At 39.4% G+C, this 26,346-nt stretch overlaps 1 protein-coding gene across 1 annotated transcript in view; it reads right to left on the bottom strand.

Annotated features, from left to right (window-relative positions):
• Nucleotides 1–26,346, bottom strand: part of ADAMTS19 (ADAM metallopeptidase with thrombospondin type 1 motif 19) — a 249,934-nt gene that overhangs the window by 163,525 nt on the left and 60,063 nt on the right. The window contains exons 4-6 of the mRNA XM_032795450.2: nucleotides 21,440–21,612; nucleotides 20,392–20,475; nucleotides 18,559–18,716 (exon numbers count right to left, since the gene is read on the bottom strand). Of these exons, the coding sequence (XP_032651341.1) occupies nucleotides 18,559–18,716; nucleotides 20,392–20,475; nucleotides 21,440–21,612 (415 nt within the window). The remainder of the gene's footprint in view (nucleotides 1–18,558; nucleotides 18,717–20,391; nucleotides 20,476–21,439; nucleotides 21,613–26,346) is intronic.

Below are 26,346 nucleotides of genomic sequence, written 5' to 3'. Positions count from 1 at the left end.
AAAGCGATACCACTAGGGAAAGAGAGCAGTAAACAAATGTCTTTGAGTTCTCCAGTCATTTTCTTCTGGATAATGAATAGAAAATAGGAATAGAAAAGCAAAAAATAGAAGAGAAAAACACAAAAGAATACAGACCCCCCAGCATAATCTAGGAACCCATTTAGATGAACCTTGGGCTTGGAGCTAAAAATGGTGAAGAGGAAACTAATCAGATGCAGGGGATTCTTTTATTTTTTCTCACCTGCAATAGATCATATTAATGCACTGGGTTGTAATATAATTCTTTGTCTTATGCTGTGTCACTCAAGGGACCTACTGCACTGTTAAGCAACATAGCAAAACCATAAGAAATATAGTACCTATGTTCAATCTTGTGTGCATGTGTATCAACAGTCTGAGGACCTAAGCACCTATTCCCTTGCTACCACCATACCTCCTTTCTAACCATTACTATTAATTGGTGTTGCAAGCAGGAAAAAAGGGAGAACAGATCCTTGAATGTAACAGACAGGCAATTACAAAAATTTTTATTTGCCAATGTATAAGAGTCTTTTGTTTATTGTATAAATTTATTTCCACATATGAACAGTGATTCTTTTCCCTTTCTGTCTGAACTATTCATCCCAGAATTTCACTATGGGAGTTCAGGGAAATACATCTGTTATGTCCTGGAAATATGGAAATAAATAGCTCTCGGGTCCTACCTAAAATTGAAAAAATGTAATACATCCTTTAATTTTCAAGAATGAGGATGCATTACATTTGAGAATAGGCCCTTTGGTAAAGTTTTATGATGCTCTAGATATACCTATAAATGACTCATTCGGCAGTTGTTTTCTGATTCCTGTAGGATACTTTTACAAAGAATGTATCTGTGTTCTCCATATGTGTGTTGTCATCATTGAAACATGTTTACTTGTACAGAATATGTAAGGATTCCCCCCTGCCTCATTTGTTACATGCCAGCATGCTCAAGCACAAGAAACAAGAGATGACATGATCCCTATGCCAAATATCTTATGGTATAAATAAATCATACAAAATGCACTGGGAGGTCCAGAGAAAGGTACAATTATTAATATGATTTGCTTGCTTTTCTTTCTCTCTCCTTCCTTAGATATAATACATCAGAGTGATAGTGTCCGCATACGTAAGATGTGCACAAAAATTTTGGGGGGCATATTACAAATAAATAAAAATAAAATATTCATATTGATGGGGGATAAAAAATACCTGAGCTGCAAAAATGACTCTGTAATAAAGTTCAACAAAATGATCACTAATTGACCAAGTTTATCAAATAGCAAGTCTATTTTTAAAATCCACATACAAACAATTGTGACATTAAAAAAACATTCAGAGATATTAGTGAAATTCTGCTTATTTAATATAAACTTTTTAAAGCATCACCCCACAATTATCTAAGTAAATAAATCACCTCATGTGAAGTTTATCACTCAAAACTCTAATCCTAAAGCAATATCATGCCCCAAGGAAGGGGAGATTTAATGTGCGTGTTTTGCCTTCTAAAAATTCAGCTTTTATAATTTAAACACCACCACTTCATTCTTCAACTTACACTCCCACTTGACTTCATATCTGATAATGATGATATGTTTTGCCTAATTTAAAGAGCAATCGAACATTTAAAGACTGGAAACTACAATACAGTCCTACTCAAGTCTCTTCTCCTATCTGTACCAAGCATGCAACTTCCATTAATGCTAATGATGATTTAGCATGTGTATGGAGGGAAGAATGGTCTCTTGTTCAAGTGGGAGTACAGTGGAACTTTTATGAGATTTATGACAAATTTTCAAGCTTAAATAAGGTGACTAATGGGAGAAAAGAAGCTTAGGCAGGAGCAGGCAACTACTAGTCTGTCATATTAATACATTATACTTAACTTGTAAACTTTTAAACCCATTAAATATCGCATTATAGAAGGTCCTTGGGGAAATGCAAAGATTAAATATCCCATTTCCAAAGTTAAAGCCTCCCATTATACTGGAATCTTTTGTTTTAAAAAAATATACATATAAAACACCAGCAGTTTGATACATAGCAGGGATGCATAGAAGAGGATGGGGAATGGCAGCAGAGGAAAAATGTATAAAAAACCCTCAAATCTAATCTCCATAGTTTTGTGCCAAGCTGCCATTTTCAGATGTATTGAACTTTTGTTCTGTAAGCAAACTTGTCAACAAAAGTGCAGTTAGCATGTCTAAATTCAAACTGGTTGACAGTTTCCTAACAAAATTTACACAAGAAAAATAATAATCTTAATCAGTCTATCAAATCTTCGAATCATCTCTTATTTTCAATTCTCTTAACTTCTAATGTTTCAAGCTATGAAAAATTGGAAGAACATACATTGGGCTGGGTTCTTTATGAAAGGAAACCTAGTGCCACTACTAATTCTTTTTGTCCATATTGATTTCAGGTATTAGGACCTATGGGACAATTGTCCAAGCAAAACGTTTTCACAAGTCACATGGCCCTTTTTAGCGACAGTTATGATTAATAGACCCCTCATGGCAAATATTTTCACTATACTAGCAAATGCCACTATTTTGGATCTTTGTGGATGACTAGTCACAAGGTTTCAAATATACTATTCTCTCCGTCTATATTTAGGCAACAAAACCTTTTGAAAAAACACACCAACATAGGCTGTTGAACCACATGACACTTTCTATGCATACTGTCCACTTCACTTATTTTAACGTGAACTGAAGGTCCATTCCAGAGGATATCAATTGCATTGGAGTAAACAAACGACTCATTTACTGTAGCATCACCTCTTTCGTGAGATATTAATGGAATAATGTGTCCTGGTTAGGAGTCCAAAGTTCAAAAAGGATACTGAAAAATTGGAAATGGTTCAAACGGTTTCCAATATCTGGAAAACATGCCTTATAGTGAGATGCTTAAGAAACTCAATCTATATAGTTGATCCAAGAGACGGCTAAGAGGTGATTTGATCACAGTCTACACATACTTCCATAGTGAAGAGATTTTTGACAGTGGACAGTTCTTTCATCTAGCAGAAAAAGGCATAACAATATAATGGTTGAAAGCTGAAGCTAGACAGACTAAAAATAAGGAATAATTCTGAACACTGAATGTAATTAACCACTGAAGCAACTTATTCAGTAATGCAGTGGATTCTCCACAACAGTCACATAATCACATCTCGATGTCTTTCTAAAAGATATGCTTCAGCTCAAACAAAATTCATCAGCTTGATGCAGAAATTACTGACAGAGGTTCTATGCAGAGCTGTACAAATAATGGATTGTTTGGTTTGCTGTTGGTTTCAAAAGTTCAAAAACAGAATTTGGCTTGGGTCAAACTTAAACCAAAATTTTCCAGGATTTTCAGTAAATTGAAAGATCAAAAATTTCATTTTGGGTCAAATAAAATGTTTTTTTTTAACATTTCCAAAATCAGGATCAACCTGCCGAAACTACAAAATTCACAATTGTTTCTTTAAACCAAAATCTGCATTTTTCAGTTCAAAAAAACCCTTTCATCCAAAAAATTTCACCCAGTTCTGTTTTATGAAAAAGGTCAGACTAGATGATCATAACTATCCCTTCTGGCCTTAAAATCTATGAATCTATAAATCTGATGTATGTACTATGAGGGAAATTTTTTTTTCCACATCAGTACATTAATATGTGATGGGTCAGTAGGAGTGGGAGAATATTCTAAGCAGAATATGTATAGCTGGTATACTCCCTCCATTCCAGAGAAAACGAATTCTAATCCTGGCCTTAGTGCATACTCTCCTGTGTAAATTTTGGTAAGTAATTGGACCCCACTACTTTAGTTTTCCTATAATGTGGAAACAGTAATACTTACCTACCGACTGCATGCTGTAAACGTTGTGAGGATTAATGTTTCGAAAGAATGATTTTGTATCAATTATCTATTTTTTATAAGAAGTTGCCATTTCTTTTACATGAATTAAATGTCACTTATTATTATTCCACTTAACTAGAAGTTCTATCCAATATAACTTAAGGTGAAATCTTTTTAGATACTAAAGGCAAATAAGAATACTTTTCTAATCAAAGTCAGTTGCAAAGGAAACCTCCAATTTCTTTTTTAAAGTATGTCTGCTGAACAGTAAGCTAAACAAAGGGCAGGTTGGTATATGGATCATTGGCTCTGTGCATCTACAAATTCAGTTTCTGTTTATGTCATAAACAGGGCCGGCCCACAACATTTTGGCACCTGAGCTGGGGAGCTCAAATGACACCCCCATGTTCCCTTGCTTGGGCCAAAATTTTGAGAAGTCTCAGTTCTGCCTTCTTCCTGTTCTATTCCTTTCATGGTACTGCTCTGCTACCTACCCCAATACAGGAGAACTAACAATTTAAATGCCTTGTTCAAAAATTTTAAGATTTAACTTTTAAACGCCTGAACAACAACTGTAACTTTTCTTGTCTGCATAGTAAACACTGGCATTTTTATCTGTTTGAATAATCAAATGGTGCTTTCCGTGCCTTCTTGGTTGCAAAGATTTGAACTGCTTCCTGAATGTCCACAGTCTGGGCCAGCTCATGCTCTGTTGAGATAGTTGCAAGGCCAACCAGCCTCTCCTGTGTTATTGTGGAGTGTAGATGAGTTTTTATTAACTTCAGTTTGCAGAAGCTGTGTTCTACACTGGCAACTGTTACAGGAAGTGTTAGAGGTATGCGCAGAGCAACAAAAGCATTTGGAAAGAGGGTGGTCATCTTGTTTGTGCACATATATTCCAGAACAGCCTTTGGAGTTGATTCTGCTGAAATGTATCTTGAAAGGGCTTTCAGTTCATCACCTAAATCACTCACATCAATATCGTGCATGCCATCATGAGTCAACACTGTCTCTAGTGCCCTGCATTGCTGTTGTAGGTCTTCTCCAGGTATAGTGAGGAGTTTTGGAATATCATACAACATCCCAAATATACTGCTGCGTTCCTTGAGCTGCATGAAATGTTCTTCAACTGACTGTATTGCACAATCTAGCACCTGGTTAAAGAATTCAACTTTGATTTGTTGTTTGGGGTCTCTTATGGGATTATCCCCTGCCTCGTAATCAAAATGTCATCTTCTTTGGTGACTCTTGTATTCTTGAATGGGTAGGAAAAAAGCTTCAGCGTGAAGTTCCTCTGCCAACTTCTGTGAACTCTTCAAAACATTTTGAAATCCCTCACCTGACTGGTAAGACTGTAAGTATGACTTCTCCTTGTCCACTTGTTCCATTGCTCCAGATATATCAAGGTTAACATCTGGGAGTCTTTTGCTTATAACATTATTTCAAACAGTATGTCATGCCACAACACTAAGCCACACAGAAATTTGAAGTTATACATGTTTCTTGTGATTCCATTTCCCTCTGACACAGTTCTCCCACGAACAGTTCCTCTCATAGCATTATCCTCCGTAATGGCAACTATGGCATCATCTATCTTCCCAATTTGGTGTTTGATAGGCTTTATCACCTCCACTTGACATTCCTATCATGTGGCACTCAGTGGTTTCAGTGTCAGAGAGGATGTTCCCTGATGTTGCTTCAAAATTTGCCATCAATGAGTTGATGCAGACAAAAATACATACATGCTTTGAATTACGTTAAAACATTCAGCAACCTCACTAGAAGCTGATGCTGCATCACTGACCACCAAGTTCAGTGAATGAGAACTGCATGGGACAAAAAAAAAATCAAGGGTTTAACTCTCGGATCTGTGTCTGCACTCCTCTGTTCTTTCCTCCCATGTTGGCACCATTATCGTAGCCCTGACCTCTCATGTCAGCTATCGCAACTCCCGTATCTTCCTGTTTTTTAAAGAAGCACATTTGTCATACCAGCTCCTGTAGTGTCATCAATGTCAATAAATTCTAGAAAATGTTCTCTGAGAGTCACCATTGCAGGGACATTTTCACTGGGTTCTGTTGTTGCTACAAAATGTACCATTAAAGTCATTTGTTCCGTATGGTTGATGTCAGGTGTGCCGTCCAGAACAGAGTAATATGTTGCTGACTTCAGATCTGCCAAAATCTTCTGTTTGACTTTTGTTGCCAATAACTGTATGATCTCATTTTGAATTGTTTTCCCAAGGTAGTGGTGTGCGTACATTTCTCGGGTGATGACTCTTCTTAGATGCTCCTGGAGTACACCATCAAACTCAGCCATCAGCTCCACAATTTTAAGGAAGTTTCCATTGTTTGGAACATAATGCTGATCTGAAGTGCCACGCAGTGCTAGGTTTTGGGTAGCAAGCATTTTCACAATGGCAATGAGCTTTTCAGAACATTTTGCCAGTAAAGAGACTCTGATGCAAACTTCTCTGGTGCTGATCATCTGTGGTGGCCTTTAACCTTAGTCTCATCTCAAGCTCTTTCCACCTGTGGAATGCTCTCTGGTGATTTGCTGCCTTCTCATGGTATGCCAGATTTCTAGTCAGATTTTTCAAGTCCTTTGTTCCTGTAGAACCCATTGTGGCTGGAACATTAGACTAGAAGAGCTTGCAACAAAAACACTATGCAACATTCTGAGTTTCTGAGTACATAAGCCATGGCCTCTCCACTTTGTCACCACTGGGGATTTATTTCATGCCAGTAATGTGTTGGATGGAAACTTCTATTTTCATTGTCTTTGGGGAACATGAAGTTTTTCACTTGTTGTGGCCCATGCAGTACAAGGAAGTCATTCAGGCTACTGCTCAAGTGGGTCTACAGTCCTGGACCATCGACTTAAGGAACTAAACTCAGCAGCAGCTGTTTCTTGCGCCTCCACCACACACTTCTCTGATCTACACTTTTCTTCAGGAATGTGCATGGTTACATCCATTTGAGTTGGAGATATGGATGCTGCAGTAGCTGCCAGGTCACCTGCACTGTGACTAACTGGAAGATCAGGCATCTCCTCACCACTCACATCCTCACTGGGGCCAGAAGGCTCACCGTGAACATGTGTGTTTATGTATGTCAGGAGAGCTCCTTCCTGCTGAGATAGAAAAGCTTCCTTTGCTTTCTTTCTTTTTCTGAATGCTGCCCAGAGGGGCATTTTCTTCTTTCACTCATGACTGATGTTCTGTGCCAGTTATAGTGGCTCTCAACACTCCATTGAAGGGGACAAATAAGCAGGGCCTGAGTGAGGGAAGATATCAGCATCTTAAGGGCCTAACTGGCTCCTACTACTTCAGTTGACTGCTTCTTCTCCTCAAGTGGGTTCAGGGAAGCAGCAGAAAACAGGAAGCTCTCTGAGAAGCTGGTGGTAATCAATCCAGGCTAGAGAGGTACATAAAAGGCTCCTCCTCCTCTCTCTCCCTGCAGCTCCTGCTGTTTTCTGTTATTCTCTTTCACCTTTTCTCCTGCCTGCCTGTTATGTCTCTTGTGTCCTCCTTCCTCCAGCACAGCACTCCACCATCTCTGTGCATCTAGAGCAGAGAGAATACATATGTACCAGCAGCAGACACAATTTTCTACACTCTGGGTCCTAGTGGCACCCCCCACAGTCTGGTACCTGAGGCGACCACCTCGGTTCGCCTCATGGTAAGGCCAGCCTTGGTCATAAAAACAAATGAAGCGAACAATATTAGTAGGCAACAGTACTTTTTTTTTACTTAACAGTTTTTCTATCTGTGTGTATACAGAAGCTGTTCTAACACATGTTCACACACATCAAAGTACATTGTGCTGCACTACAGCAAGCTGTGCATTGAACCAGCAGCTAAACGTGGTACATCATTTGTATGATGTGTTAGGGACGTTATCTCCACTTTTGGAAGGTACTTGAGAGGTACTCAGATACCTCAATGTTGGGGCCACATAAAATTCCAAGCGTACAGATAGTAACTGTGGATCCCCTGGGCGTTCTTCTGTCCCGCTTTCAATTCCATCTTCCATGCCAGCTTATGCTGAGCAAGGAGGGAGACATGATGATAATGCCCCCTAAACAGCCACTGTCCCTGGGTTCTCTCAGTACAGCCGCACTGCAAGACTTAAATAACATGGTGGACCTTGTTGCATCAATGTGAGTTTTCTTCAAAGGGAGAAATATTTCTCTATATAAAAATCTTTAAAGTAATAAGTGTTAATTATTAAGTGCACATCAGATTGTTTTAACAAGAGTGACCTTAAAGCAATTTCTCTCTTAATTCCTAACCTCTCCTTATAATAAAGCCCTGTTCTCATCTAATTTTTTTTTAAATCCCCCTTTCAATAAACTTGTTCTCTCTCTTCTTTCCTTCTGTGGCACCTTACATTAAACATGTAATTGTTTCATCAGAATAAGCCTACCACTAGGAAAATAAAACCAGACAAAAATCTTGCACTCAAGTAGGACTATTCTAAATTAAAGGAAACTTATCCATTTGACAACACATCTATTGTGAACACTATAGCCTATTTTGCCAGTGTAGAAGATAAAAGTGTGGTAGAAAAGTTTGGTATATGGTTTCATACAGAAACCTTTGTCATGGAAAAAAGCTAGATTGACTGATTGTTGAGTCAAAGAATCTAGAAACCATGCAAAGTGAGGCATACACATTCTTGTGAAACATATAAATCCATTACAAAGTCTCACTAGAAATCTGATGCCCAATATTTATTTTTAAGTCCTTTTGTGTCTCAGAATACACAGAGTTCATTGACCTGCGAAGAGCATTATGTCCCCATTCCAAAACTCTGTGTTCTGCTGCTCCATTTTCATGCTACAGAAAGGAAAGGGCCAACTTTTAAAAGGCCTGCTACAGAAAGGGTTAAATAAGCTAAAATACTTGGTTTCTACTTAAAGAATATCGAGTAAACAGTTGGTGTTCATCTGTCTAAATATTATTTCTCTCAGTAAAGCAGGTCTACTGTCCAAGGCTGTTTGTAAGTTATGACAAGGGAGCCTGTTCTGCGTTTGTAAAACAGAATTAAACTCTTTGAACTAGCCACAGATGGGGTTAACAATATCATAAACCTTGACGATGTGCAGAGGGAGTCTGGATTAGCAAAACTTTCCCACAGTCAGCAAGCTGTGCTGGTATGATCTATTAAAAGCTAAAGCAATTCTGAGATGAGAGGAAGTATGGTCCAATGACTAGTACTGGTAGACTGGAGGTCTAGGCTCTAATTCTTGGCTCAGACACTGACCAACTGTATGACCTCATATGAGTAACTTTGCCTCTTTATGCCTCAGTTTCCCCAAAGGGATAATGATATTTACCCTTCTACAAAAAAACACTTTGTAATTCACAGGTAAGCTTTTGCTGCCATAAACATGAAGGAGTCCAGGGCCCAGGGGTGAGGCCCATATTGAGGAGAGGAGTTAGTCCAGTGAAAGTTTATGTTTCGAAGTGACTTGGGCTGTGTGGCATGGGCAGACTGATCTCCAGAAGTTCTCCCCAGTTCCCACTGGAAACATTAATACTGCTGGTTGCCTCCAAGAATATGATAGGGAAGAGAGGTCTGTTAGAGGCCACTGGGGCTGTCCAACATGTTCTTTTTAAAGCTATCATAAAGTTGCTAATTAACTCTAGAAGCATTTGCAACAAGCTTTGCTCTTCAGCCCTGCTCTCTAGTTCTGTTTGTCAGCCCTGCTACCAACTGCTGTGCTTCCCTATTTATCTATGCCTGTCAACTCTCCATGCCCCCTCCCCATTCATACTTCCCCATTACTCATGCCTTCCCTTCATCATCTAGTCCCATGCCCTGCCAACACCCTCACAGTTGTTAAATCCTGGGTTTGAGTCTCAGTCTGATAGGTTTCCTTAGATCTGTCAAACTGGGGATGCCTTCTGATGAGTTTTTGGAAGCTTCTTAGATGTAATCTTATTAGTATTACTGTAGTAATAGGAACCCCAATCAAGCATCATTGTGTTAGGCAATGTACAAACATTTAACAATGAAAACAGTCCCTGACCTAGAGAACTAATCTAAATGGCCTACAAAACAAGGGTGGGGATAGGTTTGGAGGATGAGTTTAATATGGAGAAGTTTGGATGAGAGTAGTACGTTGCTAAGCTACAAGGGTCGGGTCTCTGGCAGCTTTGGCTTCAATTTCTCCCACTTTCCCAGCTCTCTCCATGCCCTCTTTTCACTAGTAGAATGCAGAAGATTCTGCTTATGAGCAACCTCTCAGTTCCTAGCAAAAAGTTGCTATTTTCCAGCTGTTGCCAGTAAGCTGAAGGCACCGTTTTCAGGGGGATGCATAGAAATAGGAGAATGGAACAACAATACACTGCAAAGTGAAATTGTTAACTTTTCAGTTCAACGCAATGCGCTAAAAAAACCCCAACCAAACATGACACACAAATGGATACACTGTATAGTATACCACAGTGTACGGGGAGACTTTGGCAAACCAGTAAAGTGCCTGAAACCACTATGGCTTATTGTTAAAGACAGCCTAGTCAGCAAGCTGTTAAAAGCAAGTCTCAGCTTGACCAAGGCAGGAGGGGAGGCGGGGTTTAGGGTGCCACTGAAAGGGCAGCTTGACCCCGCGTCATTCCTGATAAGAATTGAGTTAAAATTGCTGATACATGTGTTTTCAAAGAGTATGATGTGCCCCAGGAATGTCTATTGAGGTCTCAAGGCTGCAAGTTCTGGAAAACCCCACACCTGGCTAATCAATAATCAGAAGGAAGTTCTTGCTTGAAACTGCTTACTTAACAAGGTTTCTTTAATTACTAATATATAAATAAGGGGAAAAAGCTTGAGATAGGTAGGACTCGTTTCGGGACTGGCCTCTCCCTCTGGATGCATCTTCTGTCCCCCAGTGGCAGACGGGCAGCCGCTGCATCAGTCGAAAGCCACACTCAGCTTTGGTAATTATCAAGGGTTCGGGGTGTTTTACTAACTTGTTGTGGACGTGTGTAAGTGCGTGAGACTAAGTAAAGTTTAGCTCTAAGTGAAAGCACTCGTGTTGTCCTGTTTGTGCCAGCCATCTATCAGATGGACGGCCGTGTCTCCCCTGATTTATTTCCTGACACCTCCGCGCACAGAGTAAAGTTACCAAGAGCTTTGGGTTGAAAGAAACCCGGGTAACAACAGGACTTAGAGCAAATTAGGAATTTTCATCTTTTTGTGTGTTACCAAGAGTACAGTAGCACACAATTCTATATAATAAAAGCTTTTTAAAAGCACCAAAGGGAAAAAAAAGTTGTTCTAAAAACATTTGTCCAACACCCACTTTTTTACAGTTTTCCACTTCCCCCTGTAAAGCTTTTTCATTTTGCAAGCAGCTTCGCAACTGTTCTCACAGTTCTATCCCACAATTCTGGGAAAATGTCCACAAGCAAAGGCTCTCTGAGTTTACTGTCCCAATGCACTATCCTCTTGTGGGTCAAGAGTAGCCTGCGGGTGCTTTACAGACACTACTGTTTCCAAAAGTTCTGTGTCAGTGAGCACACCTTCCACCTGCAAATGATTGTCAAACTCAACAACGACCTCAAATTCCTCTGCTTTTAGGTTTTCAGGAACTGAAACATCAGCCAGCACATTGGTGTTCACCAGGCCAGCATTTTTTGCTGTTGATGCAAACCCCCTCTTTTTTGAAGGAGTTTTCAAAAGTCTTTTGGAGATCAGTGGCCCATGACTCCCTAGCAAGATCATGTGCATCAGAGTTGTTGTTTAACAACATCCAATGTTCATAAGAGTGAGTCAGCATGAAGAGAGGTTTAAGACAAGCACAGTAGTGAACTTTGAAGTTTTTGGTGACACCTATGTCCATCGACTCCGTGACTGAGGTTATTTTAGGAGGCAAGAATTTAAACAATGTGTGATAGCTCTGGATTAGCTGAATGAGCTGGATAATTGTCAATCAGCAGGCACACATAGCAGTCTGATAGACACAGCTCCCTGTTCCAGATCTGTAGCCACTCTTTAAACAACAAACTGGTTATCCAGGCATTTGCTGAGCTTCTGTAGATCCTGAGCAGCTCTGAGTGGTCCTTCAGGAAATGAGGGCACTTGCTCTTTCTGATCACCATAAGAGTCTGTTTCTCTGTCTCATCCAGGTTTGCACAACACAGCAGTGTGATATGGTCCATGTCTTTTTTCCCCTCCTGCAAATCTTCCTTTCAGCATGCCAAGGCTTCTTTTGGGATAGCCCTGGTAGAATAAAGCGGTCTTATCAGCACTGAGGATGTCAAATGGCTAGAACTCCTCTAGAATGTTGGTAAGGTGTCCACCCTCCATTTAGTAGTTGTCAGAAAGTCAGCATCCTGTTTCTTGCCTTCCTCCTTTGATGAGCGATGTGCCAGGCCTTCCACAAACTGAGGAAGTCATCTGAAGGGATGAACTACTTCCCCTACTCTGCCTCCAGCTGACTCACTTTCTGTTTCAGCATTGGCCCAGAATGTTGAATACCTTGGCCAAGCTTAAGCTGGAACCAGAGCCACAGAGCTTCACCAGCCTCCGCCTGCTTTCCATTGCATTGATACTTGTACTCCTAAACTTAAGTGTCAATGGAATGGAACAACACTGTTGTGTTCCCATGCTCCCATAAAATGAATTAAATGAAATAAGCGATTTTGAGATACCAAACTTCTTGGCTACTCGCACTTGCTTAGCATCAAGCTCAAGTAGGGCACCCAGAATGCAAACTTTATTGGTAAGAGATATGTCATTTCAAAATCATGGAACACAGCAGAGGTGCTCAACTGTGCATGGCCACAGCCAGGAAACTGATTATATGTAGGACCTCTCTCTCCAAAAAAAGTTACTAAAAAGCAGCATGCCTTTTGCAGATATCCAAATTCCATTAACATCCATATTAATAGGATGGGATTGTGTGCAATTAACAGCAATTCTGATAACAGGCAACTTCCTGTTAAGTGTAATCTACTGAAATTAGGATAAGATGTGCAAGGTCAGGGAGTGGGGAAACCTGTAGCCAAAGCTATCAGAGTTGCTCCTGTAGCTTCAGAAAAGGGAAATGGAATAAGGATATCTGAGCAGTGATGTTGCTAAATTTCCACGAAACAAGTTGCTAAGCGTATTTGTCTCTGTTTGACGATATCCTGTTAAAAAGTTTATCACAGTAACCAAATTAGCTTGGAGATATTAAATCCTTTTCATTTCTTAATTGCCTTACATTATGTATGTGACTGTGTTCAGTTAACCTTGAGATCAAAGATGTGACATACTGCAGGAAACTAATAATATTATCTACATCAGTGGTGGGTGGCCGCAGGTTGCCCATCACTGATCTACATTGTCTTCAGCTTATCTATCTCTGTTATAACGTATGACTGGCAGCTGCCTTATGTTAATTGGTGTAATTGGATTACCTGTGTATGCATAGTAAATAGAATGTTAACTTCAAAGTGATGGGAGAGTGTGTGCTCAGCAAAAAAGAATCCTCAGTACATGCTGTGCACAAAACATTTAACAGCGCTTCAACTTCAAAAGTGAAACATCGGACCTGATCCAGCATCTGTAGTCTGCTGAACTTTAAACAGGGAAAGTTTAAGCGACTGGACTGAGATCTTCCAAGTAGTTACTTGGAAAACCCCAGAAAATACATGGAAAGACTCCATCAGACTTTACATCTAAGCTGCCTTTGGATTCTGACCTGTTGGGATAATTCCTAGGAGATTTTTATAAGCCAACAGATATAACATCACTGCTATGATCCTGAGCTATGAACACTGAACATTATTTGTATGTCTATGATTCCTTAACCATTCAATAACTCTCTTCTTTTATTAATAAATCTTTATAGTTTACTAAGGATTGGCTGAGAGTGTGAATTTGGGTAAGATCTGAAATATAGATTGACCTGAGGGTAGGGTAGAGTAGGGTAAGTGTCTGATCCTTTGGGATTGGTAGAACTTTAAGTATGGTGAATGGGGTTTTCAGTAACCTATCACAATATTAGATCTGTTTGCTAGATGGGAGCCAGAGGCTGGAATGCCTAAAAGAGGCTATGTTTCGCTTCTTGTTTACCAGTGTGGTGCTACAGAAGCTCTTTTGTTACTGACTTGGTGAATCTAATTATAGAATAAACCACCAGTTTGGAGGATTCTTGCAGTCTTGAGTGTGGCATTATCAGTTTGGCCCATCTAGGCACCCAGTCACAGACGTTATTCTGAATAAGGGGATATGATGGAGCAGAGAAACGTCACACCACCACAAAAGGGGTTAAAGAGAGCCTATGGGCCCCACTAGCCCCACTCCACTATACCTGCAGCCAATGCCAGTCCTATAGGAGAAGAAAAGGAGAGAACCTGGCTCACTTAAGACCTGATAGGCTGGACTGGGCAGCTTCTGGGCTGGAGGATTTCTGATCCCATACGAAGTCACTCTGGGAACTGAAGAAAAAGTCTACTAGAGAAGGAGAATGAATACAAAGTAGGGGAAAAACAAAAAAGAAAAAAAAAGAGTAGATGCAGAAGCAGATGATCATGTTGACAACATCAGCAAAAAAACAAGTTGAGGCAGGAAATAATAAACCAGTATGTTATAATTGTAAGATCCCTAGCCAAAGAAATAAGATTAGGTGACTTTAATCCTGTGAAAGTAGCTGACTGGATTTTTTTTTAAAAGCATAGGGGATATAATAAGAGCCAGAAGATTGTGAGATGGGGATCTTTTAGTTCAGTGTGAAGACAAAGAGCAAGCTGATAAACTGCTACAACCTAAGGCACTAAGGAAAGTTAAAATAAATGGGCAGCTACCAAAGTATTTGACTGAAACGAAGAGGGTAATATTCTGGAGTGCTATTAAAATGGAGCAATGATGAGATAACCAAAAGCATAGGAGAAGATAAAGTGTTAGTAATCAAGCGACTAATTAATAATAGCATCCCCAATACCATCACAGTAAACCTGGTGGCTGGACTTTGTAACTTTGTCCTCATCCATAACTATTTCAGATTTGGGGACAATTTATACCTTCAAGCCAGAGGGACTGCTATGGGTACCCGCATGGCCCTACAGTATGCCAACATTTTTATGGCTATCTTAGAACAATGCTTCCTCAGCTCTCGTCCCCTTATGTCCCTACTCTACTTGCGCTACACTGATGATATCTTCATCATCTGGACCCATGAGAAGGAGGCCCTTGAGGAATTCCACCAGGATTTCAACAATTTCCACCCCACCATCAACCTCAGCCTGGACCAGTCCAGACAAGAGGTCCACTTCCTAGACATTACAGTTCTAATAAGTGATGGTCACATAAACACCACCCTATACCGGAAACCTACTGACCTCTATACTTACCTACATGCCTCCAGCTTTCATGCCTCCAGCTTTTATCCAGACCACATCACATGATCCACTGTCTACAACCAAGCTATAAGATACAACCACATTTGTTCCGATCCCTCAGACAGAGACAAGCACCTACTGGATCTCTATCAAGCATTCTTAAAACTACAATACCCACCCCGTGAAGTGAAGAAACAGATTGACAGAGCCAGAAGGGTACCCAGAAGTCACCTACTACAAGACACGCCCAATAAAGAAAGTAACAGAATGCCGCTAGCCATCACCAGAGCCCCCAACTAAAACCACTCCAGTGCATCATCAAGAATCTACAACCTATCCTGAAGGACAATCCCTCAGTCTCACAGATCTTGGGAGACAGGCCAGTCCTCGGTTACAGACAGCCCCCGAACCTGAAGCAAATACTCACCAGCAACTACACATCACACAACAAAAACACCAACCCATGAACCAAACCCTGCAACAAACCGTGGTGCCAACTCTGTCCACATATCTATTCAAGGGACACCATCATAGAACCTAACCACATCAGCCATACCATCAGGGGCTCTTTCACCTCCACATCTACCAATGTGATATATGCCATCATGTGCCAGAAATGCCCCTCTGTCATGTACATTGGCCAAATGGGACAGTCCCTACAGAAAAGAATAAATGGACACAAATCTGAATCAGGAATCATAACATTCAAAAGCCAGTAGGAGAACACTTCAATCTCTCCAGTAACTCAATAACAGACCTAAAAGTGACAAAAAATTTTTTTTAAAAAAACAGACTCCAACGTGAAACTGCAAAACTGGAATTAATTTGCAAACTGGACACCATCAGATTAGGCCTGAATAAAGACTTGGGAGTGGTTGGGTTATTACAAAACTTAAATCTAATTTTCCCAATGCTAATTTTCCCCTACTGTTACTCACACCTTCTTGTCAACTGTCTGAAATGGGCCACTCTAATTACTACTTCAAAAGTTATTTTCTCTCCCTTGGTATCCTGCTGTTAATTGAATTGTCTTGTTAGACTGACCTCACACTCAGTAAGGCAACTTCCATCCTTTCATATATTTATACCTGCTCCTGTATTTTCCACTCCATGCATCTGATGAAGTGGGATGGCCCTAGGGTTGCCAATTTTGGTTGGACGTATTCCTGGTAGTTTCATCACATGACATAATCTTTAGTTAAAGATTTAGCTTTAATTCTGGAAGAGTCCAGGACAATCCTGGAGAATTGGCAACCCAAGTAGGGCTTGGGTCCACGTACCACACCCCCTTAAGATCTGAGACTCACATGCCTGAAGAGGCCAGAAGATTCCTGGCCTATAGGCAGGAATGAGGCATCTCTGCCATTCATGTAGAGAAGCAAGGGGCTTGAAGCTAGGTGCACCAACCATCCCGGCCATCCAAGCACACTATCACAGGGGAATAGTGCTATGTTTAATTTTTAAATTAGGCTTCAACCTGACCAACTAGCACACACTAAAGTATACCTTGCCTTACCTCCACTAGTTTTAGCAAATGTTAGTGAGAATGCGCTAACACCTTTAAAAACTCTTTCATATTGAAGTCAAGACAGACCTCAAGTGTTAGTCTTCATTTTAGAGGAAATGGAAGTATGGGGGTTTAAGGTCCAGATTTTGAAAAGTATTTCAGTTACTAACAATGCAGACAGGTGCCTAGTGGGATTTTCAGAAATGCCCAAGAGCCTTACTCCCGCTGAAATCAATTTGTTATCCATGAAAGTGTCCAATCCCTTTTTGAATCTTGCTAAATTCTTTGCCTCAGTGACTTCTCATGGTGATGAGTTCACAGTCTAACTACATGTGGAGTGAAAAAAAATGTTTCCTTTAATTGTTTTTGAATTTGCCACTTTTTAAATTTAATTGAATGTGTCTCCTTGTTCTTGTATTATGAAACAGGGAGAACAGAGGCTCCCAACCAATGTGCGATATGCTATTCATTATTATATGTACTATTATCATGCCTCCTCTCCTTTCTAAGGTAAACAATTACAAACCTTTCTCTGTCTCCTCCTGGGACTTTTGCCAAGCCCCCAATCATCTGTGTCACCATTCTCTGACCCCCCTCTAATTCTACAATCTCTCTCTTGAGGTGGGGTGACCAATACTGCATCAGTAATGTAGATAAGGTGACATCACTGACTTTTCTGTAATATTCGCCATCCTATTCCTTATGTAATCTAACATCTTGTTGGCTTTTTTTGGCTGCAGATGCACATTGAACAGAAGTCTTTATGCACATTGAACAGAAGTCTGTCCACAATGACACCCAGTTCCACCTCCTGAGTTTAGAGAGTAAATTTTGCACTTTGTACTGTGTATGAATAGTTTATTTTTTCCTCCAAAATACATTACTTTGCACTTATTGACATTGAACTTCACTTGCCAACATGCTGCCTAGTTATCTAGCTTGGTTAGGCCCCTCTGAAGTTCTCCACAGTCCTCTCTTGTCTTGATTAACCTAATTAATTTCTCATCACATCCACATTTTGCAACCTCACTGTTTACCCTTTTCCAGATCATTAATATATTTATTACCCAACAACTTAGCACAGTATAAGTACTAGTACAAAACCTTGAGTTACCCCTCAACAATATCTTTTTGTATAATGGAAACTGACTATTTAATCCAACTCTTTATTTTTTGTCTCCAAGTCTATTTTTGGCTAATGACACTATTTGCCTCTTATTTTGTGATTACTTAGTTTCTTTAGTAGCCTCTTGTAAGGGAACTTGTCAAAGGCCCTTTGAAAATCTAAATAATGTCAACTGGTTATTTAAACATTCAAAGAATGCTAGTAGATTACAAAAACCATGCTGGGTAGACCTTATCATTCCAGGTGTTTAATTTTCAATTATCATTTTAACCAACTTTCCAGAGTCAGATTTAAAACTTACTGGTCTGTTATTCTCCAAATCACCCCTAGGTACAACATGTATTAACCCCCCTCCAGCCCCAAGCCTCTGGAACAGTAGCTCTTTTGAATGAGAGATTGCATATTTTGGTAGCCTCTCAGTCACTTCATACTGAAGCTCCTTCAAGACTCCTGGATGTATAACATCTGGGCCTGGTGACAAATTGCTTTTTATATTATCAATTTGTTCCAGCATCTTTCCTTCTAACAATTTGATCTCTAATAATACCTCACTTTAATTACCAGAAAAGAGCAGGAGAGAAGGCTGAAATCCCATTTCTTTCCATAGCTAAAGCTAAACCCAAACTGTATCACCTCAGAAGACAAGACACCTGAACTTCTCTACCTCTACAGTGCTGCCATGAAGACATCAGGTTATTTTTTTAAGAGATTGTTTTTAGAAAATATTACCTTGTGATAAGTATGGCTGCATCTACTGAGGACATGTCTTCTCCCCAGCTTGTTGACATTTCTAAATGTATATCATTCTTCTTGCCAAACTCCTCATGTTGCCACTTACAGAAACTCTCCAGCATTTTTTCTCCATGATTCCCGATATACATATCTGCCTGAAAATTATCAGAGGGGCAGCCATGTTAGTCTAGGTCTGTAAAAGCAGCAAAGAGTCCTGTGGCACCTTATAAACTAACAGACGTTTAGGAGCATGAGCTTTCGTGGGTGAATACCCACTTCATCAAATGCATGCCACGAAAGCTCATGCTCCAAAACGTCTGTTAGTCTACAAGGTGCCACAGGATTCTTTGCTGCCTGAAAACTGAATTGCTTGTTTTATTATATGAACATGTAAATGACAATATATAATTTTTTCATCTTTTAATTGCCAATGTGTACAAGTTATGAGATCACAAAGCTGACCACAACTTTCACCCATATATCAGAATTTCCTAACAATGCCTCATCCCACATTTAGTCCTAATTACTCATGTGAAATTATTATAATAGATTTCATTGTCTGCCATGCATTGTTGATCTATAGTTGTCCAGATATGAATATATTTCTGATTCCTTGTTTTTCAGTTTAATGGCATTTTTTCCTATAGTATATATAATATATAGTATACAAAGAAAAATGTTCTCAAATAATTCTACAAATATAAGCACATGCTTTGTTTCAGTTAATAAAAATATTCTATTTTATTTGTCACAAAATATACATGGAACAATTGTTTTAACTTCAAGAACAGAAGCCACCTTTGTTTAACTTTAATTAAATCAATGCTGGTGAAAAGTATGCCCTCAGATACATACAGTGGACCTTGTCACCCATATTCTTCTCCCCATATGTGCTGATCTTCCACTGGTACAAGCTGGAGTTCATTGTATCTAGGGAGAGCACTGATGCCAAGATGCAGTGTTTGGATTTGAGGAATCTTTTTTTCCTGCTGAGAGGATTACTATATATGTCTAAACAAAAAATGATTCTTTAGCTACTAGTCTAAGGATAATTTAATTTCTTTAAATGTATACGTTAAAAATCTCTCTTACACAGATATAAGATTCCATTTATTATTTTTGTGAACTCCAACTAAAATATGCAAAGCTTTCAGATACTTTGTAAAATAAGAAAGAGTCCACATACTACTACTCTAAAATATAAGGGCACCATAGGTCACTCCAAAGAATGACCCACACTACAACAGCTGATTCATCTCTTCAACAAGGGAACAAGATTTAAAAGATGAGTTCTAAAATGATGTCTGAAAGATATATCATGAAAGAGTGATGCTACACTCTTGTTTTGTTTACATATGACTGTCCTATATCTAATTTCACAACTAACTGTAAGCTTTGAAACTAAAAGGATTTTGCTTTCATAGTGAAATATCCACATACACAGCAAAAAAAATAGCTGACAAAGGACTGAAGTTTGTAAATACCAGCCAGTCTCAACTAAGGATTAAGAAAAAATCATTTACAATTTTTAGGTTACTTGAAAGCCATATGCCCCTCAATTTTGAAATAAACTAGGTGAGGGAATTGTCTATCACCGTGCAGACGTATAGCATCTAGTGCTATGAGCTCCCAATTTTGACTGGGGTCTCTCACCACTACAAATAAATATTAATAGTAAAAATAATAATGAATAGACAGAAGATAAATGGAGAAAAATTATCAGTGATGAGTATTCTATGCCTTAATGAAGCAGCAAGCAACATGTCCCTACCCTTCTATTCATTCTACAATGTCTTGTCACAGAATAAGACATATTCAGTACTTTCTTACTGGAGTCTCATGAAGCAGAACAAGCTTAGTCACTCGAAGAGTCACTTGAATTCCAAGGCTCTTGTGCTGGAAAAGGTTAAAAACCTTTAACAAAAAAACAAAACAAAAAAATAAACATGAGTGCTTTCATTGGACACATTGGAATACGTTACAACCTTCAAAAAAATCAAATCTCAGAATTCAAGGATCTCTTAATATTGTAGGACTTTGACGTGACATTTGAATTTTCTACACATTAAATATAACACAATACTTAGATATTAATGTTTTTTGAGGTGGGGGGGAGATGACAGATAAGGGGTTATCCAGTGTTTGGTCCAAGTATCCTAAAAGGGCTCTGTCTTTTCCAGATGACCTTGACAGAGCTTTAAAAACTATAGCCCATTTCTTCAAACACTTCCACATGTACATAGTGTCAGGCCATGCATCCCATTGAGATAAATGGAGGACCGAGGCTAAAAGTGAGCAGCAGACAGCAAGAAGCAATAACTCACAGGGCCAAACAGAGTAGTTGTGATCAGGTTTTTCCCACTCATCATTTCATGATCCTTTATTCTTACATACTGCAGTTACTAATTTTCACTACCTTGTGGATCAAATAAGTGTGTTGCATTCACATTCATTGCTTGGAGGAAACATAACTTTGTCTGAGACTGTAATTGCTTCTCCTCTAGCCACCAAGAAGATCAAAAGATCCTTCTAAATGAGAAGAGTCACCTCTTCATAATGAGTTCAGATCAGACTCTTGTCCTAAGCATTCAACCTGAATATAGTTCAAACAACAATATGGGTTTCTAATCATGCAATCATGCTGTTCAACGCCCACTTCTTTAGCTTCACTTTTGAAGGTACAAGATACGTCTGCAGAATCATAGCTTCTGAGCTGCTGAATATTTATGGTACTTTCTGACAGTCTACTGAATTTTATGGAATGCCCACTTACAGTTAATTATGCCTGTTGAACAACTGTAACAATTAATTCAATCAATCTCTGGGCATGCATTTTTCTTTCTATCAAATGCCTTGATAAGTTCTAAGAGTTTCCTACCATATTTAAGATGGTTAAAATAAATCGCCTGGCAGCATCTGCTCCATGATACGAAACCATAGCTGGATCTGCAACCACTACAGTTTCTATATTGTACTCCTGAGGTAATTTATAGGAGTATCTTTTTTTTCTTCCTCTTCCTCCTAGTTTTTGATTCTTGGATTTTCTTTTATCTGTAACATAAAAACATTGCTACATGAATTCATCCTTTAACATAGCAGTTTTATGTAAGTGTCACTGAGGTGATATTTTTAGGATTTGCTAGAAAAAGTTATACTATAAAATATCACTGCCAAGACATCTGTGAATGGAGAGATAACTACAACTACAGGATTACAATAGAACTTTGATTTTACAAACACCAGTCTTATGAACAATCAGTTATACAAACCATTTTTCCCAATAGGGGGGAGGGGGATGGAAATCCCATAAAGAAGATAAAGTCGATGAAATACAAGTCCACACCCTTCATATTCTGATGCCTTCAATGCACTAGAAATCACTTTGCAATGGTTTGTGGGACAAGAAAGCAGTGCAGTGCTCCATACTGCAACTTATGCACTGTACTACTTTAACTCAGACACTGAATATTATGAATCCCTCAATACCCAGGTAGTTAGTAAAAATAGGGATTCTACTGTATATGCATTTATAATACAATGTAATAATTAATACATGGTAACATATTTACTGGGGCTACTTATCCAGTCATGCTTAGTTTGAGGCTATGGATTGTATTCAAGCATGTTAGCTGCTAGTCCAGCATACTGCTCAAGCTGGAATTCTGTCCTGCTGCTGCATGAGTACACCAGAGCCCGGAGGGCTTGCTGCACCTTCTTCCCTAGTTCTAGTGTACACATGTAAAACAAAACAGGATTTTGCCTTCAGTCTGGCTACGGGAAGAATACTAATTAATGTCATGGGTTGACACAAAAATAGGCTTACTGAAGTTACAAGAACGAGGAGTGCTTGTGGCATCTTAGAGACTAAAATTTATTTGAGCATAAGCTTTCATGGGCTAAAACCCATGTCATCAGATGCATGCAGTGGAAGATACAGTAGGAAAATATATATGCACAGAGAACATATAAAAATGGGTGTTGCCATACCAACTGTAATAAAGTTACAAGAGTATCTCCCTGCCTTCAGAAAACTCAGGAAACATCTTCAGTCCACACACCTCTCCCCCTTCCTACCACCCTCCTCCCTGCCCCCACACAGAGAAGTTAAAGTCTGGATTGAAACACATTCACACCCCAAGGAACAAGAGCATGTTGTACACGTGGACCAATTCATCAGTAAAAATCAGGGGACAAACTCTCTTTTGGAAGTAGTAGTTTGAAGGGTCATATAGTGGAGGATTTCACTGAAGCATTTTCCTCAGTTTTACAAAAAGGACTAGAAAAATAGGACTTCAAAGCAAAAATTGCTGTAATTATATACAAATTAAATAATGCGCAAAAGATGACTTGAGTAAATAAGTTTCTAAGCACGCAATAAACTCCAAATTGAAAATGTATTAAACTCATAGATGAAGAGAGACCACCAGTTCTTGATTATTTAAATACAACAAAATTCCCACTACAATTTAGGCTATTATAAAAAAAATGGATTTGAATTTATTTACACAGATAGGTGAACCAGAAGGTAGCCGGTATTTATACAGTAATTAGCAACACTAATTTTAAAGTTTAATGAAACAACAAAATAAAATGCAAGCACTGTCCATGATTCATATTGGACTATCTCGCATGTCACAAAAGTTGCTCCCATTTAAGTCAAGTAAATAACTCTCAGAGCTCCATGGTGTGGATTTGAACCCTATGTTTGCAATTATAGAGACATGTTCTGAGACAGTTCAGGCATTAGGAGATTTGAGCAAAATGTTTTTCAATTAACCAGTCTCATCCCTATGTGGTAAATTCCTGTACTCCATCTTATGAATTTCAGCATGCTTTCCAAAACATAAGAAAAACTTTTCACAAAAATACTAAAATAATCTCTTTAGGCTTAATGACTTCAAAAATATTACTTACAGGGTAGTGAAAGACAATACAATGCTAAATGTAAAGATACATTTATGAAAAATTGTGATTTGGAGATACTTCCTCATCAGGGACAGTGTTAAAGAGTGTGGGAATTTGGAGATGTGCCCTGGGGGCAGGGATTGGGAACGGCACATGGCTGTGTGCAGCAGGTCACTACAGAAGCTCTCCAGTTTGTTTTATTACAGTTTTATTCCTTTCTCATTCATTGGTTTGTTGTTTAATGAACCCCCAAATCATTACATGGTGTCAGAAGTGCTGAATGAGAAGGAAACAGGATTTTTTTGAAGTGATTTTGAAGTTAACTCCTGTGTTTGCAACTGAAACCAGAGACAAAGGGAGGCATCAGAGAAGCAAGTGAAGCACCAGGCATACAGGCTTTTGCATGTATTTGGTGAGCACAACAGTAACTTGACTAGCTTAAGAAAGTGGAGTGGATTCCAAAATGGATGTGTTGCAACCTTGTTTCACTATGCAATTGTCAGGCAACTTTGCGGCAAACTGGAAAAAATTCAGGCAGAGATTTGAATTCTATCTGACAGCCATAGGGGCAGAGGATAAAAATGATAAAGTGAAATCATAATTATCCTTTTGCATGTTGCTGGGAAGGAAGCTTTGGATATTTATAACAAATTTAAGTTTGAAGAAGGTAAATGCATGAAGTTAAATAAAATATTGACTACATTTGAGGCATGTTGCATCCCAAAAAGGAACGATACCTTTGAGCAGGACAGAATTAAGGCAGGGGCTTTAGGGGCTGTAGCCCAGCGCCCTGGCTGAAGGAGAGTCCAGCAAAAATAAATCACAGGCAGTGATCTCCAGCTCCAGGTCACTAAAAGTCCTGCGGGACAGCAGGGACTCAGGCAGGCTGCCTGCATGCCATGGCGCCAAGCTGCTCTCAGAAGCAGCAGGCTACTAGCACATCTCTACAGCATGGGGCCATGGCATGCAGGCAGCCTGCCTGAACCCTGCTGTGCTGCCAGCTGGGATTTGCCTGTGGTAAGCACCTCTTGGCCAGAGCCTGCACTTCGCACCCTCCCCCTCAACCCCCTGCCCGAGATCAGAATCTCCCTCTTGCACCCCAGTCCCCACCCTAGCCCCCTCCTGCACCAATCTCCCTCCCAGAAAAAATATTTGTATAAAGAGGCCACACAAAATCTAATAGCCCCGGGCCCACAGGAGAGTTAATCTGGCCCTGCCTTTGAGAGATACAAATTTTTTTACATGAATGCAAAAAAAACTGATGACACCATAGAGCAATATGTCACAGAATTAAGGAAACTCAGTAAAATCTGTGACTTTGGTGACTTGGTAGAGTCTCTGGTAAGAAAGAATCATTTGTGGCATTAAAAACAATGTGTAAAGAGAGACGCTCCTCCACGAAAAATATTTAATTTTAGAAAAAGCTCTCCAAATATGCAGGGCAGCAGAAACTGTGAACGAACAAGCTAAAGAACTGAATTACACAGAAGAGATTATCCATATACTAAGTACTAAAGAATATAGCCAGAACAGGTTAAATCAGAAAGTGGAACCACTCACTATGAAAATCACTGATTGGGGGGAAAACTAGATACAGACGGTTAAGTGGAAGTTGTGGATCACAGCATGGCCCCAAACAATGTGTTGCCTTTGGGAAACACTGTCATAAATGTGGGGAAATAATCATTTTGCAAAGTGCTGTAGATCCCACATGCAGAAAAGTCAAGTGCATTCAGTTAAAGACAGTGTGGCTAAGGAGTTTTTCATAGATGTACTGGGATCTATCAAGCCTGATGAGAGGAACTGGATACTGCCTATGACATTGAATGGAACAATTATTCCACTGAAATGGACACAGGAGCTCAAGTTAATATGCTACCTGAACAAGATTATGAGAGACTGAAAATAAGACCAAAACTTGAACCAACAAAAATAAAAGTAACTGGCTATTCTGGAACTAATATACCAGTGAAGGGGAGGTGCATTGCTAGCAACCACCATAAAAACAGCATGTACAGGCTCCCTTTCATTGTAGTGCCAAAGAAAGTGACACTACTTTTAGATCTGACTGCATGTGAGAAACTCAGTCTGGTAAAATGGGTGCTGTCCCTGTAAGATTATATGAGGCACTCTGTCAGGAATATTATGACCTGTTTCAAGGGTTGGGTTGCTTGCAGGGTGAACATACAACCTGGATAAACAAGCAGGGCCCTCCAGTTACCTATCCATGTAGAAAGTTGCTATTTGCACTCCATGATAAATTCAAGGCTGAGCTTGCAAGGATGGAAACAATGCAAGTAATACAAAAAACTGAGGAGCCAAAAAAAAAAAAGGGGTGAGCTCCCTAGTTCTTGTGGAGAAAAATAACAGTCAGCTACATCTATGCTTAGATACCAGACACCTCAACAAAGCTATAAAAAGAGAACAGTTCAAACTACCAACCAGGGAAGAGGTTATGGTTCAATTTGTAAATGATCAATATTTCAGTAAATTGGATGCATCCTCAGGGTTTTGGCAGCTAAAATTAATGGAAATAGCTCAAAGCTAAGCAAATTTAATACCCTATTTGGAAGATACACATTTTTACTCTTATCCTTCGACACAGCTTCAACATCAGAAGTGTACCACAAAACCATACATATGATCTATGAACATATAAATGGTGTTGACACCTCAGTGGATGACATCATCATCTGGGGATCAATGAAAGGAGGACGATCGTAGACTTCAGGAAGTCCTGGATGCAACTAGAGCTGCAAACCTCAAACTAAATAGGGAGAAACTGACTTTTGTTGGGGACATTATTTTTAATGAAGGTGTAAAACCTGATAAGAGGAAGATTTCAGCCATTGAACTGATTCCATGTTACCAGTCAAAGAA

Source organism: Chelonoidis abingdonii, chromosome 6 (assembly GCF_003597395.2).
Source record: "Chelonoidis abingdonii isolate Lonesome George chromosome 6, CheloAbing_2.0, whole genome shotgun sequence".
NCBI classification, from domain to species: Eukaryota; Metazoa; Chordata; order Testudines; family Testudinidae; genus Chelonoidis; species Chelonoidis abingdonii.
This window is presented reverse-complemented; position numbering and strand designations above follow the sequence as displayed.